This window comes from Candoia aspera, chromosome 7 (genome assembly GCF_035149785.1).
Source record: "Candoia aspera isolate rCanAsp1 chromosome 7, rCanAsp1.hap2, whole genome shotgun sequence".
NCBI lineage: Eukaryota > Metazoa > Chordata > Lepidosauria > Squamata > Boidae > Candoia > Candoia aspera.
Window position 1 is genome coordinate 46,285,403 of NC_086159.1, and position 20,975 is coordinate 46,306,377.

Here is a 20,975-nt window from a genome sequence, read left to right on the forward strand (position 1 = left end):
GTATGTATGTATGTATGTATGTATGTATGTATGTGCATTCACTGCTTAAAGAAACTGTTGGAAATTTTATTTTTTGTGGGGGGGGGGTTTAGGGAACTCTTTTATACCTACTTTTAGCTGACATATATCTGTGTATACACAACCAGAACATTTGGAAATAGGACATAACAAAAAAGTAAAGAACAGTAATCACCATAATCTGAAAATGCCAAATGTTTTTTTCTAACTTTTTGTAAATAAATATGGGGTATTTAATTCTGTATATTGCAACAGAAGTCTTCTGTACACTTTAATTCAACTTTAGCCTAAATCTTCTCCAATGGAGTTTCAGTCTATTAGGATCACAAATGTTAATTTTTTGGTACACCTTTCAGCACGTTCACAAGCCATCTATGCAAAATTAGCTACAAACTAATGATGTGATTTCTACTCTAGTATCATTAAGTGTTGGACACAACTGCTATTCATTCATCGAATACAATAAAATGATGCATTTTTAAAAAAATATGCATTTTTGTTAGAGACATTTAACACCATTAAATATTGCTGAACACAAGACGCTCCCTGAGGTGTAAACATCAAATAACTTGAACAGCTTTACACATCAGCCCCATCAAACAGTTTATTACAACACTACATCTATTATAATCAAATTGGTGCGCTTTACAGACATTATCTTGAACATTTAAACAAGAACCAACTACTATAAAAACAAGCATTTACTTGACTTTTTTTCAATTGCCTGCACATTTTAATTGTCAAATGTATATAACCAGTAATAAAGTTGCAAAAAGCTATATGGTTTAAATCACACAGGTTCCTTCAAATAAAACAGCTAAGCAACATAAAAAGTAAGAGAGCTACTGGTTACCATATATGCAGATTTGCTTTATTCAGATCTATTCCTGTTCAATTTATCCATGAATCCTTTACAGCTCTGTTCGATCACAAGAAGCAAACTGCTGGACAAGCCTCTTTCCACGAAGTTACATTTCTTTTCTGGCGAGGTGCTCCTCTTCCTTCAGCTGTAATGTGTTAAAATTTGTGATGTAGATTTTGCTAGATCCCACAGCAAGCAAAAATGGTGGTTTAACTATACATACACAAACTGCACACATCAAATCTATTTCAGCATAAAAATAAAATTAAAAATGGAAATAACAAGGATTTGTTTGAAAATCCTCCAAATCGCAGGTTGATCATTTTAGAATAATATTACAGGAAAATATAGATACCTAATTTTGTAAAAAGTAAACATGGATAGGAATGTTTCTTCAGATCAATATTCAAGAAAGTGCACATAGAGAATTATGCATCAGCCATATCGTTTTGGTACATTGTTTAACCACTTTAATTTTAAAAAATGAAACTATGCTGACAGCTAAATAACACAACTGTTAAAAACAGAAATTAATCTGACAGATAAATTATGAACAGTTCATTGCATGTATATAGCCTTTTTGTTCATGCTTAAAAGTCAGATAAACAAACAGAAAGACAACTAGATATATGCATATGAACTAAGAGGAATGTGGAAAAGTGAGAGGACCTTGGCTCACTTCTAAACATAGCTGGCCCTCAAGTATGACTGACTCTTACTTGGTTAAGCACAGTATGCAGGACTTTTATAAGCAGCAGCCACATAATAAGTGGTTGTCACTTTGAAATATCAAAGTCAACTCCGTAACAAAATCACTAAGCATTTCACCACAGTTACATTACTGTGCTATGCTCACATGGAAGACTTATTTGTGCTTCAGACACCATGAATAATGCTTTGATGTGAAGTAAATCTGTACTAAAATTAATAGATATTTAAACAAACAACCCCCTCCTATTTTAAGAAAACCAAAGGCTAACATGTTCTTTCTTTCCTTCAGGCTGTACTAGAAACTACTTTTTAAAGTGTAGTTTAACAAAAAATGTGCCCTAGTACATGAAGTCCAGAAACAAAATACTCAAAATTTATACTCCCTATCTTTGGATTCTAGCTAATGAGCTTTAAAAAAGTTCCACACTTTTTAATAACAATATTATTGTTGCATAATCTAGATAAAAATCTACAATAAATACACAAACACTGCTTGGTAACTATTATAACTATTATTAAAAATGATATAAAATACATTTATACATCACATGTTTGTTCATTCCTAAGGCCAATGCTGGCTGGAAACGAGATACACAATTTTTAATAGGGCTTACTCCTAAGTACGTTTGCAGTCTTAAAACAGAAGTTTTAAACCTTACTCTAAAGTAAGCCTCACTGAATCCAGTGGAACACAATTCCAAAAAAGAATGTTAGGATATAGTATAAAACATCAAAGCAATAATTTCAAAATTTTTTAGAACTTAAAAGTAAACTATTTGCAAAAGTACATATTGGTATGTTATTTTGTATGCAGTTATCTAGATAAAGAATTTCAGAACATACAGTATTATGCAGCTGCCATAAGGTCATTCTTACTACTGATACAGTTCAGATTAGAAAAATTAATTATATTAATAAGAATTTCAGGTGCCCTTTTCTTGAGGTGTCCTTTTCTCCCAAAATTCATGGGTTTTAGGCAGGTGAGAATTCAATTAGTTTTCACTTTTGAGTGTTGAATATTTAGATTCTTGTTCCTTCTGCACAATCAAAATTCTTTTAAAATTGATTTTATTAACAAGATAGATCAAACTGTGCATCAACTGTGGTCTGTTAAGTTAGTTGCCAATGCACAGATAGAATCTCAGTTTCAGAGGAACAAAATGACAGCTGCAAGACTATTAGAGTTTTCCACTCTGAATACAGTACCAATTAAGTATCTAAAGAAATAATAAACATGAGGAAAAACATAGTAATAACTATAATGAACTATTTCTAAAACACTATCTCATTGGTAAACACATTTTTAAGACCGTCAACAACAAATTTAAGTATAAAGACTCCAAATGTATCAGGCATTGACACACGTTCTATCCTAAACTATTTCAACATTTGCTGAAATTCAAAATTTGTGGATTTAGACTAAAATGATTTCCATTGGCATGTAATATTTTTTTAAAAAGCTATGCCAGTATGTTGTGGATTGAGAATAGTATAATACAAAATCAGACTGAAACCTTTGTTTCATATACTGAAAAAATACTGAATGATTTAAATTTGTGTAGGAGTATTGCTATTTAGTGACATTTTCCAATGTTTATATTAAAATTATTACCAGAATGATAGTATGGTTTTGATATTAGAAAGTTACTTTCATAAAAGGGGATTATCATGCCTTCTTTCTACTAAATATCCTAAAGATTCATCATGAAATATTTTCTGCAACTATTTTTATTGGCCAATTTATTTCAGCACAATTTCTACCTGGTGCAATATGTAAGTGCAAGACATAAAATCCAATAGCTTTTCCAATTGGTCAAAGGTTGTACTATGGCTTCACTAAATAGCAATTCAGTCCTTTTGAACAGTTCTCTCTACTTCTATCACTATATGTTAATAAAAATGTAAAGATAAGGCAGGATTAGGAACTGTGAGAGAGATTAGGCAGCTTCTCACCCTCTCAGCCACTTCCTACTTTCAATCTTGAGAGCAATTTATTCCCAATCTAATAATCTCTTGTAATACCAAACGCAGGTAAATTACTTCTTTTGGTTTTGAAAAGGGCAGGTAGAATTTATGGACATGGTGGAGGAGGACAGATGCAGTCTCATACAATACACAATCCTAAAACCCAACCTTATTTTTACAACTACAAGCCCATGATTTTTTAGTTTATTGTATTCAGAACCTGACAAAAAACTGAATTTCAAATAAACTTCTGAATGAGATTAACATCCATATTGTAACATAAACACTTATTTTTCAAGCATACAACATGCAACCTTAGTTGCAAACCAATATTCTGTGAATCTTTACACTTGCTGTTATATTTTAATGGATTTAAGTACGTTAAAAGGAAATGTATACTTTATTTCCTTGCAAATAAGCTATATTTTGGCTTCTCTCTTCCAAGGAAGCATTAGCATTCAGCTTTAGCATTTGGCAGCATTCTGCTTTGGGGAAGGAAAATGTATTCTACCAAAAGTCCAATTATGTATGTCTAGTTTTTCTGTTCTTACTCATTTTTACTTCTACATACAGTAAGTATTATATAGTTGTACATTCAAAATGAAACTTTGGTGATATGTCTTTCTTTGCTTTTACTCTAGTAAGAACAAATTATCTACTAGTTTTGTCTGGAGTTTGTCTATTTATACCGCTACATTACAAGAGTTCTGGTGGGATGACTGAATTCTGGCTAAGTTAAATTCCATGCACCAACATGGAATTCCTTTAGTATGGCCATTTCTCCCTTCATGCAAGGGCGAAGAACCCAGGTAGCCACAATCTTTTTATCTGCAGTCGAAGCTAGCTTCCATATCCTGTCTGGATTAAAAGCTTTTATAAAACAGTTTCCAGTTTGCATTAATGGGAAGCAGCTCCCTACTCACTCATGTGGCAGAAGAAACACAACAGCAAAAAAGATACCTTATGGATGCATAGTTGTGCATAGCTAGGATCCAATTACCTAATGCAATCAGAGTCACAATTTCACCTAATTTCAAACTGTAATCATGATAAACTCCACTCAATGAACAAAAATAGTCTTAAAATTTCATATATTTTTCTGTATTTTCACATTGAGGTATAAGAGAAACTAATAAAACTAAAACTGCAATGAATAAAATAGAACAATTCTGAGGAATTCCTTAAAAAGTTCTCAAACCACAGTAAGCAAGAAATGCAGTCCAATTTGTATTTGCTGAAAAATGAGTTTTAACCCCCTGACCCTTGTCACTTCTAAAATCGAATTACCTCACAGAAGGAAATCAGATCAACCAAATTTTGTTAAGAATCTATCAAACAAGGGAGATTGTGCTCACAACCACAATTATGAGAAAATGAAGAAAATGAATTAACATAAAACCCGTAACACAAATGTAATAGCAAAATTAGTAACATGCACAAGATTGTTATTTACTTTACCAATATAAGTGTGCACAAAATAATTCTTACTAAAACTGGTAGAAGATTAATTATATTTATAATTATGCACATTTTTTTCAACTACCAGTTCCAAAGAGCACCATTAAAATATAAATATTATAGCAAAAAAAGACATAAACCATACAATCACCTAGAATAAGAATTTCAAATACAAATATCAAGACTTTTAGGTTTAAAAGAAACATTTCCTGGCAAAGATTTTAAACAAAAATTTGGATTATAAAAGGGAGAGACATAGCTGTTGCCAACTATCTAATCCAACCAGCTCTCCTCTCTATACATTTCACTGACTTTAGAACAAGCATTGCCTCTTAGGAGAGTAGTAACAATATTGACTAATCCAGCCATATCATATAATCATTTAAATGAACATAGTTATTTAATACATCTATCCAACTCATTTGATATTACGATTTACCAGGGTCATGAACAGAATGTAACCCAGTTAAGTTCTAAATATAGGTTCATTCATCTGATATGCATCTGATACATAATTACTCTGATCTTGTATCTTTCTTTATCTGCATGGAGTTTATGCAAAATAGATAAGGAATGAAGTAGTGCAACCTTTATGCCTGGATATAGTTGTTGATTCTATTCTTCTAGATCGCATTTTATTATGTACAATGCCTATATGTAAAATGCTCAAGAGATGGAGCTCAAATTCTATGCACACATTGATCAATGCTAGGTTGTTTCATCCTCTTTTTAATTTAGTACCAAAGTTGCAAAAACTTAAATCACTGTAAGTAATCACTTATGTTCCCACTTTTCATAAGATATTGCAGCCTTCCCCATCTGGCTCAGTCTACATATGCCGGACTATGATTTCCATCATCCTCAGCCAATATAACCATTTCCTGTGCTGGCTGGAAAATGCAAACAATAACCCAACATATCTTGACGTCACCAGATAGCAAAAGCTATATTTAATGTGAAAATACAAGTATCCTTTCCAGGAATAAAACAATAATGGAACAATACTCTTCAGGCAAAGAAATTTTTTTTTTCTATACATAGAAAAGACAGTTTAAGAACATGCTTTGGGGAAAAAAAACAGAGACAAAGAAGCCACAGTTTAAATTTTATACAAATCTGACCAAGAATAATCTTTTGGTCTGTACATTCAAACTACTCTTATACTTTAATGAGGTTTGCTTATAGTGGTTTGAGAACACAGGTAAATATATTGTCAAATGGAGCTCAAATTCTATGCACACATTGATCAATGCTAGATTGTTTCATCCTCTTTTTAATTTAGTACCAAGGTTGCAAAAACTTAAATCACTGTAAGCAAGTAAGTAAAAACAGCACATTTAAACTTCCAAAATCTGGTAAGTTAGTTAAAAATCTTGTTTGTAATGCATATAATAAGCACCAGAGCTTAAGAAGTTCAAACATTTTGAATTTCCTGCATTTTTAAATGCTTATTCAGGACAAAGCACAATATCAGTGAGTAGCTCATCACATGAGATAATCTACAATTTTCATGCCTGAAGCAATTTTAGGAATTGTGATTATTACTTCTACATAATCATGTTGCTGTTAGATTTTAATCTAAATATGTGTATCATCCAACACATATATCATGATGATCTGCTGGCAGTTTGAACATGAATTGCTGGGAGTTTTGGTAAATAAGTACAAGAAAATAGATACACATCTGAAATATTCACAATTTTCTTGTACTTTTATGACAATTTACAAAAGACATAACAAAAAAAAATACAGAAATTTATGAAAACAACCAAAATAATCCAGTAGCCAGAAGTACATTGTTAAGGCACATTTAAAAAAAACCTCATTAATCACATTAAAACCATGTGAAAATCCATTTGGGATAATTCAGTGTACCACTCATTAACCTCCAAATAAGGCCAGAAAGTTACATCTGATTTCAGAGGAGCTACACAAATACAGTTAATTCCTATAGCTGTAGTAAATGTGAGTGATATCTTAGATTCAATCATAGGAAGGAGAAAACAGATTTCTGCACTTTCAGAAACTCTTGTGCAACGGTGAGCAGTAGAGTTTCTGCAGTGTATGACTCAATATATAGTTTCATACTACTCATAAAAACTGAGTAAGAAAAATAAGGCTGAGTATACTGTATAAACTTCAGAAGGCCATATAGTAATGAATTTTGGTGGTCTTTACAGAAAAGCTTGTACAAACATGAATTCCTCAGGGTTTGAGAAAGATACCTTGCACAATGCTCTTCCACCTAAGTTAGAAATATTTTTTCTCTTATGGGATGAAAAAGATATTTGACACCAACCTAATATGGCTAATTAACATATTTTATTGGAAAAAAGTAAAAATATGCACTGTGTGTGTGTTCAATATCCTCCATATATTCTAGGTTTGTACTGCAAATTCATTAAACAACTGAAGGAAAATTGTGCCACTATGCTACAGGTACATCTAGTTGAACTACTGATTACCAGAAGACACATCCAGAATTTAAGATTATGTACTGGCTGGCATGTATTGCATCTAGTTTAACAAAAACAAAGATGTAGGTAAAAATTAAGATTTAAAACTGTATCGTTTATCCTTCAATATACTCTTTGGATAATAAACTGGAGTTTTAGATGGATAACATGTCAATGTAGATGGGAGGTATTGTCAGTCACATAAATATTGCATAATTGAAATTTTGAGATGAATGCTTGGCTCGTTGTTCTATAATCAACACAGAATACAACTTTGTTCCCTCAACCATCTTCCTTTGTATTAAAACTCTAGTACCTTCATACAACACAGATGGTAAATTACATCAGGTTCAGAACTGTGCCCAAAATATGCATCTTTAAAAAATAAAAATGGGTTTTACTTCAGAGAAACCAAAGACAGCTTTCAGAAAAGATTGCTTTGAATGATGTGATTAATACACAGAACTCCATTTGTATCTCTCCTTGCAGCAGACAACTCATTCTATCTCACAATGGCAAGTGCTGCTTATTTTCATAACGGACAAGATGTAACTATTTTTATGTAAATTTCCCAGTGTCTTTCAAAACCCCAAATTTAAATCTTCATTCAAATTCCTCCTAAGAACTGTAAAGTGAAAGACTGGAATGTTATATTTTATGGTTAGATTACACATGCAAGGATCACTCTACAGTCTATTCAAAATGTTTATAAGATATAACAGTGAAGACCAAAGTATTACGTACCTACACGTAAAACCCTTTTAAATTTCCTATTATCTGACAACTAGGCCAGAAGCCAGTAGAAGTTGTACTTCATTCCATTTATCAACAATAGGTGTCTTAAATGGGATGGAAATAGCTGAGCAAGAAAAAGAAGTTCAAAACCTCATTGGGCATATGTAATAGAACAGATGGAACTTACTAGGCTTTTAACATCAAGCCTTTTATATAAAAAAGCTAGGGTGTATTCAATGTTCTTTAACTGATACGTGCAACATAATTAAATTTATTAGGAAACATGCATCTCAGGGTTACTTCAAGGTTATCAACCTTACAGACACTGTTTAAATTAGCAGGATGGTCACACGGACAAAATAGCTGGATATTAACTGTGATTTCTAAGTGTATTATTAAGCCCCTGAAACCTTCTGCCTCAATAAATGTGATGTTTAAGATGCCTTTCTTTCACTTTGACAAAGAGAAATCATGTGACCTTCCAGATGCTGATAGAGTACAACTCCCATATCTTATAGAAATTGGAGTCCAATACCATCTGGCAAACTCTGGTAATATATCACTCCCTCTGGAATTTGGGGATATGTTCCTCTAAGATAAAAAGACGATTTTGTTCTTTTCCCACCGCTGACAGACACATACTTTCACTGATAAACATGCATAAAAGGGAACAGCTTTTATATTTACAAAATGAATAGAAAAACCATAATGACTGATTCCATATGAAACACTCAAAATGTGTTTGTACAATCACTGGAACCAGTCACTGCACTAAGATCCTAAAACTACTGGCCCCCAAATCTCCCATCAACACATATAAGCCCCCCTCCCCGGCATACTGGCCCCTGTATCATTTAGTAAAATACTAAGCACTAATAAATAAGGCTGGAAGATTATCCTACTGCTGTACAGTAAATTCCTGGAACTTTCATACTTGAAAAAAGTACTACAAATTTAAGTATTTTGGACTGAAAACCTGCATTGCCCATATAAGTTTCCATCAAAAAAATCGAACAAAATCAGAAAGATATGCAAGGTTATCAAGTAAGGAACAGGGCTCATTGAAAAGTCAGTTGTAAAGGAACTTGGACTGCTTTAAAAATACTACAAATGTAATTCTTACTTGCAATTTACAAACATTTGTGAACATCCTACAAAAGACACAGATCCTGCAGATAAAATTAAATAAGCAGAGCATGCAGGTCTACAATAATATTAATTGCCATCTACTCAGAAAAGGTTAAGAGGACAATCTATAGTAAGAAAATCTAATACATTTTTCATTTTGTATTCAGTGTGCTTGTTATTATTCTTGTAAAAGTTCATGATAAATCCCATGTGACAAGTGCAAAAAATTCTGAAACTCAAAAAGATACCTGATATAATGTGTGACAACACCTGTTCATGTTCATTAGCCTGTACTTCATCAGTATGTAACATAAAGGTAAACAGCTAAGCCTACAGAAGTAAACAGACATAACCAGATATCTGAAAAAAAAAATCTGGAAGCCAGGAAATAAATGCCAATTGCTATAAGATAAAAATGGTACATAACAATGCTCTAATGAGAAACTTCAAATAATTTTTGACCATTGACAGCACATTCAAATAATTTTTCAGGCTTAAAGAAAAGAAAGGCAATAAACTGATGCAACTAGAGTCTTAAAGGAATTATAGTGACTTCTAAAAGAAAGTGGTACCAAAAAAGTAGCCTACTCTATTTGAACTAAAAACATAGAAAGCATCAACGTTTAGAAACCAAGTATTAAGCTCATCCTGTGTCTGACATTGTTGACTATACCCTACCTACTTAAAAGAAAACATCAGAAACTATTAATTACATTAAAGACCACTATACTTTTCCTTGGTGTGAAAAAAGCATGCATGGTTTACCTAGAGTGGAAAAATAGCCAAAGACAGCAAGTTGTCAAATAAAAACAGAAACCCGTATTACTGCACAGATCGAACTGTACTGATACATTGAACTAGAATCTCATTACTCTCTAGGCTATAAAGAAGTCTATTAAAAAATGAGAAGTTTATATCACCTGTTGTAATAAAAAAAATCACACTTTGAAAAGAAAAATCAGGAATTCTATACAACGCTTTTGTAGGAATAACTAATATAACAAAATATATCACCGTTTTTCAGAATTTAAACTTTCTAATGTTTAGAAAGTACTGCATTAATCACAGCTATTTTTAGTTTAATCAACATTTAAACAGGGTGTTGTTGTTGTTGTTTATAAGTTCTAAAAACTTTCACAGTGTCTGCAACTTGACTTCCACTTGCTATGGTTTTTTGAAAAGATCAGGCCTAATGCTCAAGTATATGAATGAACCCAGTGGTTTCAAAAAGTTTCAAGTGCAAACCAATGTGATCAACAGTTAAGTTCTTAAAGCCTAACCAGATAATGCAGTAGCTGACAGGACTTACTGGTGGTCTCCTCTAGCAGTGCTAGGTGATGCTTCAAAACTAGCAGCAACTGACTGCAATAGCTGCTGCTGCTTGAACTTCCTAGTTTCAACTTTGGCTTCCTATTACTAAACAAGAATTTTGTAAATACTTTAAAAATCTGTAGTTAAGAAGCAAGACTATTCTGATACTGGCTCCTGAAATCCTAAAGAAAAACTCACGTTGTTCTCCTTTTTCCAGATATTTATGGAGAGGGCGTGTAATAACAGAGCCAGCTAGATCCTACAGATCTGAATTAGCTATGTGGCAATTAACAGCTATTAAAATAAGACAGCCAAAAGCACATATCACATCCAAAAAGAAATTCATGCAATTAGCAGTAGAGGGAAAGGTAAAAAACGGTTGGAGATACCACACTTACCTGACCATACCTCTCAATGAGAACTCTGTTCAGTACAGCATATTGCTACACAATTCAAGAATATATATTCATTAAATTATTTCAAGATTAGTAAATTCATAATCCAGGAACAAATCTGCCCACCTCTTAACGATGACGATATTCTCGTTCTCTATCACGCTCTCTATCGCGGTCTCTATCGCGGTCACGATGCCTCTCACGTTCACGGCTTCTTTCCCGGTAATAATCATCATGGCGATCTCTGCTACGAGATTTATGGCGTCGGCTTTTCTCCCTTGACCTACTATGGTCTCTCTCCCTTGACCGTTCACGTCTTCTAAAAGAAATTACTTCCTTAATTCTCTCAAATCACTTACATATCTTGTAACAATAAAACTAAAGTTTGTTAAAGGCCTTGAATAAGGAGAACCTTGTCCCAGTACAGCTAAGTATGTTGAATGTGTTTTGCTAGCCCTACTTTTCTAAGTTATAAAAATGCTTTCTTATTTTAACTGCAAGGAATGACTCTCTTACTATGGAGGAGAAAAGGCAGAGTAGAATTTTGTAGTACTAATTAGGAATATGTAAATTGTTCTGGACACAAAAAGCTTGATGCATGAAAGAGTTGGTTCTGGATTGTCCATGCTTCTTTCAAAGTTTTGGTCCATCCACAGAATGAAACAAGGCTCTTTTGCTCCATGCATACAATAAAACAGGGATTTTTGCCAGCTGGTGGGCCAGCAGCAACAGCTGAGAGGTAGGATGGCAAATATAAAATATATATTTATAGTAGTTAATATGGCTTGATACACTATTGAATAGAATTTGCATATGGCATGATTAAAAATGAATTTTCAAATTTTATATGTATTTTCCTAACCAAAAAGTGAATGCGTAAAGATAAAAAGGTGCCCAAGAACCTTTCCATTTATTACAGAAATCTTCTTGTCCTACTAAAATTTAAACTTTAGTCAAGATTTTTACACAAAAGGTTTACCTTGACCCAGAACCGTAAGACTTTGATTCAATTCCATGAAGACAATCTTGCAGAGAGCTAATAAGTACTTTGCAGCGATCATCTGCAGATACTTTGGACTGTTTAATTAATGAAATTGCAGTCACCAAGGTTTCTATAGCACTTCCATATTCCGCTGGAAAATAAAAAGTGGGTGAACAGATATATGTTTGTTTAATATAAAAAACCCTATCGTCAAAATAATTTCTACGGGAAGTCCTCACTTAATGACCGTTTGTTTAGTGGTTTCGACTTACAACGGTGCTGAAAAAAATGACTTACAACTGGTGCTCATACTTATGACCGTCAGTGTCCCCACGGTCATGTGATCACGATTTGGGCATTTGGCAACTGGTTCGCATTTTTGACCATTGCAGCATCCTGTGGTCACATGATTGCCATTTTCAACTTTCCTGGCCGGCTTCTGGCAAGCAAAATCAATGGGGAACTGCATGACATTCTTAACGATCAAATGGTTCACTTAACGATTGCAGTGATTTGCTTAATGACTGCCGCAAACAGGGTTGTAAAATTGGGCCGGATTTTAATGACCTTAATGACCGCTTTGACTAGCAACCAAAATTCTGGTCTCAACTGTGGTCATTAAGTGAGGACTACCTGTACTCTTCTTCCAAAATATATTAAACTAAGATTAAAATCATACAAATATCAGATAGGCTGATAAACCTGTTCTTGGCTCATATACCTTAGATTATAAACTAGAACCTAACATGAATGTGTAGGACTCAATCATAAGATTTAAGCCCACCACTTAAAAAAAAACACAAATACTAGGGAAGAAGATTCCATTCTACAATTCCTCCTGACATTAATACTGTAGTCTCTGTATAAAAAGCATACCATCGTATGTGCCCCCTCCCCTTCAATCTGACATCATACAATACACAGATTTACTTATCCACAATTTGTACAAACTAAGCAACATTATTAGACATATTGTGCCACCTCTACTGTTCCCCAAAAAATCAAATCACTCAGTGGATTAAAGAGCTGATGTTACTTGCACTTTATGAATTATAGTTTACAGTTTACAGATGTAGATTACATATGAACAATTACAATGAAGTATGGCTATCCTTTTTTGAAACTGTTGAGTAAAAACATTTTCAACATGCAAGTATACACTTATGAAAAGCTGTTACCTATATTTATAATGCTAATTTTGTTGCTATTACAAGTAACTTCTACTTACAGCCATAATAGGGACTGGAACTTCCATCGCTAAGCGAGGCGGCCATTAAATCATGCCCAATTTTACAACCTTTTTTGCAATGGTTAAGTGAATCACCACAGTTGTTAAGTGAATCATGTGGTTGTTAAGCAAATCCAGCTTCCCCCACTGACTTTGCTTGTTGGAAGCTGGCTGGGAAGGTCACAAATGGTGATCATGTGACCCTGGAACGCCGCAACCATCGTAAATACATGCTGGTTACCAAGCACCTGAAATCCTGATCACGTTATCACAGGGATGCTGTGATGGTCGTAACTGCAAGGACAGGTCATAAATCACTTTTTTCAGTGCTGTTGTAACTTCGACTGGTTGCTAAATGAATGGTCGTAAGTCAAGACTACCTGTATATTGCTTTTTCTTTTAATTATTGTTTTCTTTTGTTCTGTTTTATTAAATAAAAGCAAAACATTTAAAAATCCAAAAAGTATTTCATAATTAAAAGTTAAAAGAATCTATGAAGTCAATGACTGGTAAAGCTTTAAAATAAGGTAAAAATAATGGGGAAAAAATTAAAGTAGCAGATACTGTACGTTAAATGCTTTCTGAAAGGATAGTTTCAGTCAGGGCTGAAAAACTAATAGAGGGGCCAAGCGTCAAGTCTGTGTCATAGAATTACACTCTTTTGGTGCTTCAGAAGAAAAGCCCCACTTCCTTGCCTTTGGAAGTTATATGTAAGAAAATAAAGCCACAAAAATTACCTCTCCAGATGAGTTTGATGTCCCAATTTTTATAGGAAGAAACAGTCCTTTAGATAAGCATAGCAGTAAGCAATAAATGACTTTAAAATTATAATAACTTGACTAGAAAGCTTTATTCCTATATTTATTTTTTTCCAGTACATCTCTCTCTGATTCACATGTAAATATAGGTTATGGAACAAGATAGTCACTAAATTAAATATACTGACCAGCGCTTGCATCTGATACAGCTCTTGAAATGGCACTGCTAGAGATAGCCCTATTTCTATTCATAATTTCTTCAAATTCTGCTTCACTTAAAGGTGTCCTTGCAGCATCTATTTCTCTGCAGACAGACACAAGTTCAACTTTTTTACTCCCGGAAACACAAGTATTTCAATATTTTTAGTATGGAATCATAAGCAAAACACATAAAAGAAAGCATTTTATTTATAATGCAAAACTTGCAAGCTAGAGAAAAAAAAGTATACTATCACAAAAGTAACTCCTCTAATTACAGTTGAAATTGTAATTAGTAATATTTATGCAGTGCTTTCCATCTTCAGAAAGCTTCAGATGCTTACAAAACTTCTGTCAATCATTGTATGATAATTCAGGTACAGAACTGAAGTTTGCCCCAATCAACAAGATATCAAACAAATATGGCCTCAACACATACACTAATTGTTTTTAAGAAACATAATGAGTAAATTGTGCCAAGCATTAATAGTATTCTATGTTCTGTAATGATACAGTACACTTAAGATAACCAAGGTGATATGCTGGCTGCACACTAGACTAATTACTTAAATTAATTAAAACTGGAGATAGAAAATGTTAACTTACTCTGATAGTGCCCCTTTGAACTTTGTGACATCTGTCAATCTCTATCTTAAACAAGATCTGAAGACTGACAATATGAACAGAGCACACTTTTTCTTCCTACAGGCAACTCTGCTATACCCAAGATGTAGTAATTAATTCCCAAGATGTAATAATTAGTCTCCTCCTCCCCTCAGCTTGTCACAAATACTAATCAATATCATGTAATTTCACTGAGACACTTAGAAAGGAGATCATGCCTTAGGACGTGATGTTAGACTATATGTTCTTCATATTCCTTCCAGCACTGTAAATTATATGGCTTTAACTGCTTTTGAGAAATCTTTCTTGCAAATGTTAGTTCTTCTGGTAGAAAGAAAATGCAGAATAAGCAATTCTATCCTCTTAAGAGCAAGAAGTGGATCAAGATCCTATAGCTGATTTAGCATAAGAGGAAATGTCTAAAAATTCATACCTCCCTGCGTTTTGAGTATTATTTTTCGTTTGTCTCCAATACAATGGCATATGTAATTGTTCTCTTATGGACATGTTATTTCCAGTGAAACGCCTATGATATATAATTGACAATTTAAATATAGTTATGGATTGTAGTTGAGATCATCATGAAAATATTGGTCATTATGTGCAGAGACTCTACTTCTGCTTTCACCACCCTCAGCCCTCCTTTGCTTATTAAATTACTATCTCTATATAAAAATAAAAATGTATTATTATTGGGTTCTTTGCATATTCTTTCAAGCAATTATGCATAATGCTTTAACTTCAGAGAAATATGTTTTATAACATTTTATATTTTAAAATTTTAGATGTTAATTCCATGAATAAATTAATACTATTGGAATCAATGTTTCAGAAAAGGCTATGCTACTTATTTAACAAATCATCATGCCCACAAAGCCTCACTGATATACTCACAACATGCAAAGACTTTTATGTATCACAATCTAAAAAAATTTGAGAGGTGATATAACATTCACATAGTAGAAATAGCATCAAAGGAAAAATAAAAGGAAATAATATAAGCCTACAGCATGTTTTAAAATGAAGCTAGAAAACAAATAAGTGGATTTTAAAAACTAAGTATGGACTGGTGAGGCAGTCATGTGAAGTCACCGTAGATATTCATATGGTGAACGCTGATAAGGGACTGTTCAAATACATTGCAATATGCCTGTGGTGCTCCTTTATTTTGTAATGTAAGGTTCCCCTATAAGCTGCCACCTGAAAAGGTTCTCTGACTCTATCAGAATTATTCTAGGTAATAGGTATTGCCAGAGAAAGTCCCTCAATGCAGGTAAACCAGACTGAAAAGAAAAACCTGTCCAACTAAGACAATCCACAGAGGTTCTATTAGAGGCCTATTCAAATTCTGTCCACTTAGTAGACTGTCTAGCCGTCTAGCATTTTGGACCTAAAAGGAAAAAGTGCTTTAGCACTTATATAATATACTCATATAGCATTTGCTGATGACTCCTTAAAACAGCTACTTCTTTTTGCAGGACTGCATGGCTGCCCTCTGCAACTGCTCTGCAACACAGGCTCCAAAGCACTTTTGTCCCTTCAAATCCAGCATAACTATCACTTAAACCTCAAGAAAGCAGATATTGAATTGTATTATATGCTGTCATGCCACTGAGAGCACTGCATCTACCAGAATAATGAAATTTAACTTTCCAGAGCAGATTGGGAATGTGTGTAAGAGGCAGGAGAAAGCAAAAGCCATGTCTGTTATGCAAGTTTAAGTTTCCCTGCATAACACTGGATTAGCTGTGTTTGTGAGTGAAGGAATCATTAAAAGAAGAATATTACAAGTTAAATGCATATCTATAGAAGGCAAGGGAGACATAACATGGTATCTCTTTCATAATATATTCATAATATATTCTTTTAAAGGTTTACATACAATACATAAAGGACAAAAACAAACAAGTATGTAAATGAAGGAAAGACAAAAGACTTAAGTACCATTTTTAATCCAACTGTGTGGTATAGTCCCTTGTGAGGTGGGTGTCACAACACCTCTGGGAAGCAAATACTGTGAGCTACATATAGTTGCTTTTGCAACTATGATCTTCCAATTTGTTTTAGCAGTGTTTCTCTGGTATGCTGTTTTAGAATGTGAAACATATTTTGTTTTTATATCCCTTTCTAATGCAAAATGACAGATTAGTTCCCCACTGCAGAGAACTCTAAAGGTTATACGCATGCTGCAGCACATGAGGATTTCTTCATGCTCTTCTATGGAACAGAAGAACACTGGAAGCCCAGAAGTCATACAGATATTCATGGGGGAGGGGGGGTTAAAAATAGGAAAATACTGTTTTAATGATTAGCCCAGATGTTGAATATTCCTTGATTGAAATGAGATAATACCATCTGAATGGGCATAAACTCTAGAATTCCCATAAGTTAATAAATATGCTATCAGTGCAAAAGAAATACGCACCTGCCTGGTGGCCCATAATCACCTCTGTCATATGGTGGAGGTCGGCCATATGGGTCTGAAGGTGGTGGACCACGACTGTCTGATGTAGGTATGCCACTGTTGGCTGGTGGGGGGAAGAAAGCTGGATTCACGTGTGGGGCAGGAGGTGGAGCACCTGGTGGTGGCCCAGGTAAGTGAGGAGGAGGAGCCAATGTAAGGGGTGGTCCTAAGGGACCAGGTGGACGAGGGGGAAAAGGACCTGGAGGTGGAGGAGGACCTTGCTGTGGGGGTGGAGGACCTGGTGGAGGACCATAGCCTGGAACTGGAGGTGGAGGACCAGGTGGAAGTGGACCCAATGGAGGTTGGCCAAAGGGTTGTCCTGGAAACAGAACTGGCGGAGGGGGACGGTCACCACGATTAGGAGGACCAGTTAGTGGAGGAGGCAGAACCTGGCCAGGTGGAGGAGGACCCGGCGGACCTGGTGGGCCAGGAGGACCTAGAGGTGGACGTGGAGGAGTTTGTCCAGCTAAAGAGGGAGGGAAAAAATGTCTATTATTAATATTCTACTGCCCATGTTTTCTCCAAATATATACAAACATTTGCAATAATTATGCTGTCTCATGTACAGTATTTATAATGTATATATTAAAAAATCCAAATAGCTGTCAAATTCTAGTTCTGCCCTTTCTAGGGAAAAGGAAGGATTAAGATTGAAATAAAAATAACAGTAATATTAATGCCATTTAATTTGTTATTTGTATCCCACAAAAGAGTTATTCAAAGCAGCCTTCTTCCTATGTCTCTTTTATTTATAAGGCTCTCAAGAATAGGCGCAAAAGGGAAGTTAAGTACCAACAGTAGAATACAGAATAAGCATACTGTCCAAGTAAAATACAAATGAAAATTATCAAACTAATACACAAGAAGCCTTATAAATTATAGCTACTATCCCATACTGCCCAGAGTCACTGGGAATCAGGTGGCATATATTATTAATATATTGTTTTTGTTGCTGTTGTTTTATTTTAAAAAAACAATTTAGGAAAGCTTCTAACAGCTTAGGCAGCTTTAAAAGAAGTTTCATTCTATTCTAAATTGACTATGGCCTCAAAAGAAAAAGCAGATTTTCTGTACTTCAATAGAAGAGAGATAATCAGTTCACAGTACAGCAACAAAACATAAAATACTTCACATTTCTTCTCCTATTTACTGCAAAGCTAAGTTATACTATAACCAAGCTTTTATGCAATATCAGTATTTCATTCTGAAATACTCCTAAATTCCAGGAACAAACTAAAAAGCCTCAAGGCTCCTCCATCTGCAAGATAACAAAACTAAGCAAAATATACAATAGTGGGAAACACTTTACCTGGAAAAGGTGGAGGGGGCCCTCCGGGTCCAGCTGGTCCCGGAAATCTGTCCCCTCCAGGAAGGGCACCTGGAAAACGACCCCTCCCTCTGTTACTTGGAGGAAAAGTTGCCCGTGAACCGCCTCCTGGGGGACCAGCTTTTCCTTCACCAGACATCTGGCCTGACTGTGTAGCTGCAGGTAATGAAACAAAGTGCTTTTTGTGTAATATGGAATTAAAAAGACTTTCAAACTGGTTCATTTTCTTCCATTTACATTTTTCCTTGCAATTCTGTTTTACAGGCTACATGTTTTTAAAACATTTTTGTTTTGTTTTGCATGCTTTTGTTAATAATGTTAACAACTTATGTTTCCATTTGGAAAGAAAATTGCACAAATAAATTTTTACAAAGAAAAAAAGAATTTGCCATTCTCTAGTTCTTTTTCTATCTACTAGAGTTTAAGATCTTAAAATAATTTGGCAAGAATTCAAGTTACTATACATATGCTCAAGGAATTAAGCGCACCCAGTGAGATTCAAGGCTTGTTTTTTTTTTCAAAATGACCCATGAGATACACAGTAGAGCTTCTGTGAGCTTTGAAAAAGCAATCCCTAAATCCCTGAACAAATGAATAAATAGCTGCTTAATTTCTGATATGATGGTCTTTATTTCTTCAGTAACATCTAACAACCATTTTTGTAAATAAAGATCACATGATACTTATCTTGATAACCATTTTTTTTAAATTAAACAACGGAATACACTAAATTGCTTAATAAGCTTCAGGTGCCTGGAATCTTCCCCATACCTATAAGCATACTAGAAACTTAGAGTACTCAAAAGATAAACAGCTTTTGGTGTAATTCTGTGGTACTGCAGTTATGTTCTACAAGACAGGCAGTAAAACATACCTTCAGAGAGCAAAGCAACTTACCCATTCAAGTAAACTATTATTTACTTTAAAGAGTTACACAGTGCACATTCTTGAGCCTTACTATTACAACATAGAAGTAAATTAGTAAAAAAAAAAAAAGTTCAAACTCAGTTGTAAAAATCATGAATATATGAACCACCACCTTCTTCCTTTAACAATGGGAGTTTAGATGTAGGGCAGTATAAAACAAAAATAAATAACACAACGTGTTACTTAAAATTACTTAATAAATCCTCTTTCAAGGATGCGCAAAGTGATGTTTTCTAAGCAACAATGTATGGATTTAAGTATCAGGTAACAGGAAAATCAGTCTTTAGAAGCAATTCCTGCTTACTGCCTTCATGAACAGGACTCCAATGGCAATTAAGATGTCTTGATTATAGTAATTAACCATATCCTGTCATCTCCATCAATTCAATGTGATTCTATTTAGAATAACTGCTAAATGCTCCAAACGATTTGCACCATGCAGACTTCAAATTAATCTACCTCTAGTTGTATTACTCATTTAACTGAGAATTATGTAGATTAATCCATTATAATGTTGAAGAAAATGTTAAGAATAAAAATTCTAAATCCTTAATTTTATAGTACCAGTAAGGATAAGATGGAGTGTATTTCAAATGCATAGGCATTCAAGCTCTCATCTTTTTTTTTAAATAGGACACATGAAATAGTAAGACTGTGCACATTTTTAAAATGATTCAGAATAAATGCTTTGGACCTTGCACACGTACAGCACCTCTTTGCTGTTCATTAAAGAAGTGTCTGTCTGACTTCCACACAAGCCTGAAAAAAGATGCCACTGCTTTAAGTGACTTGTTAAAAACACAGTGCTTTAATTTAATTAATTCATTAAAACAGTGAAAGTCAAGAAAAAATGTGCACGCCTTAATGAATGAAAGGTGCTATGCTTGTACACCATCCAAGACAATTCGTAAAAATCATTTTGAGGCATACAGACAACGTTAAAAAGCACTATGAAAACCTCGTTACTAACACTAATGAAACACGTTTCCCTTTTATTTCCAAAACATACTATTTCCAGCACTCTTCAATAGTAGTTTGAACAAAATAGACTTTCAGTAAATCAGATTGAAAGACAGCAGATTATATAAAAATTATAACCATTCAAATATATAATGTGCTAATTGATAATTCCTAACCCACCTCCCCCAAAAGTGCTGTCCACCTCATAGGAAACAGCATAGAACAATTCTTACTTTTTCTTGACTGCAGTTCAAATTGACTTAGAAACTGCTTATTACAAGGAGTTACAACAGGATTTTGACCATGTAACTCTCTTTTAGGCAACAGATCCATCAGCTTTTTGGAAGATGCCTCAGATCCCACACCTACAAGAGCAAACCTGAAGGACAGACAATATAAATTTATGATGAGGATTCTTAATAGATCCCTAAAAGATGGATAACATGCTAAACCAAGCCACATTTTGAT

At 34.1% G+C, this 20,975-nt stretch overlaps 1 protein-coding gene across 4 annotated transcripts in view; it reads right to left on the reverse strand.

Annotated features, from left to right (window-relative positions):
• Positions 1-596: 596 nt before the first annotated feature.
• Positions 597-20,975, reverse strand: part of CPSF6 (cleavage and polyadenylation specific factor 6) — a 37,060-nt gene continuing 16,681 nt past the window's right edge. The window contains exons 4-11 of one of the 4 annotated variants that reach the window (XM_063309169.1): positions 20,741-20,886; positions 18,603-18,776; positions 17,255-17,759; positions 15,263-15,355; positions 14,196-14,311; positions 12,019-12,172; positions 11,166-11,358; positions 597-1,025 (exon numbers count right to left, since the gene is read on the reverse strand). In XM_063309169.1, coding sequence (XP_063165239.1) covers positions 11,169-11,358; positions 12,019-12,172; positions 14,196-14,311; positions 15,263-15,355; positions 17,255-17,759; positions 18,603-18,776; positions 20,741-20,886 — 1,378 coding nt within the window. In that variant the 3' untranslated portion in view covers positions 597-1,025; positions 11,166-11,168. The remainder of the gene's footprint in view (positions 1,026-11,165; positions 11,359-12,018; positions 12,173-14,195; positions 14,312-15,262; positions 15,356-17,254; positions 17,760-18,602; positions 18,777-20,740; positions 20,887-20,975) is intronic. The other 3 variants (XM_063309170.1, XM_063309171.1, XM_063309172.1) reach the window with 3 other exon arrangements.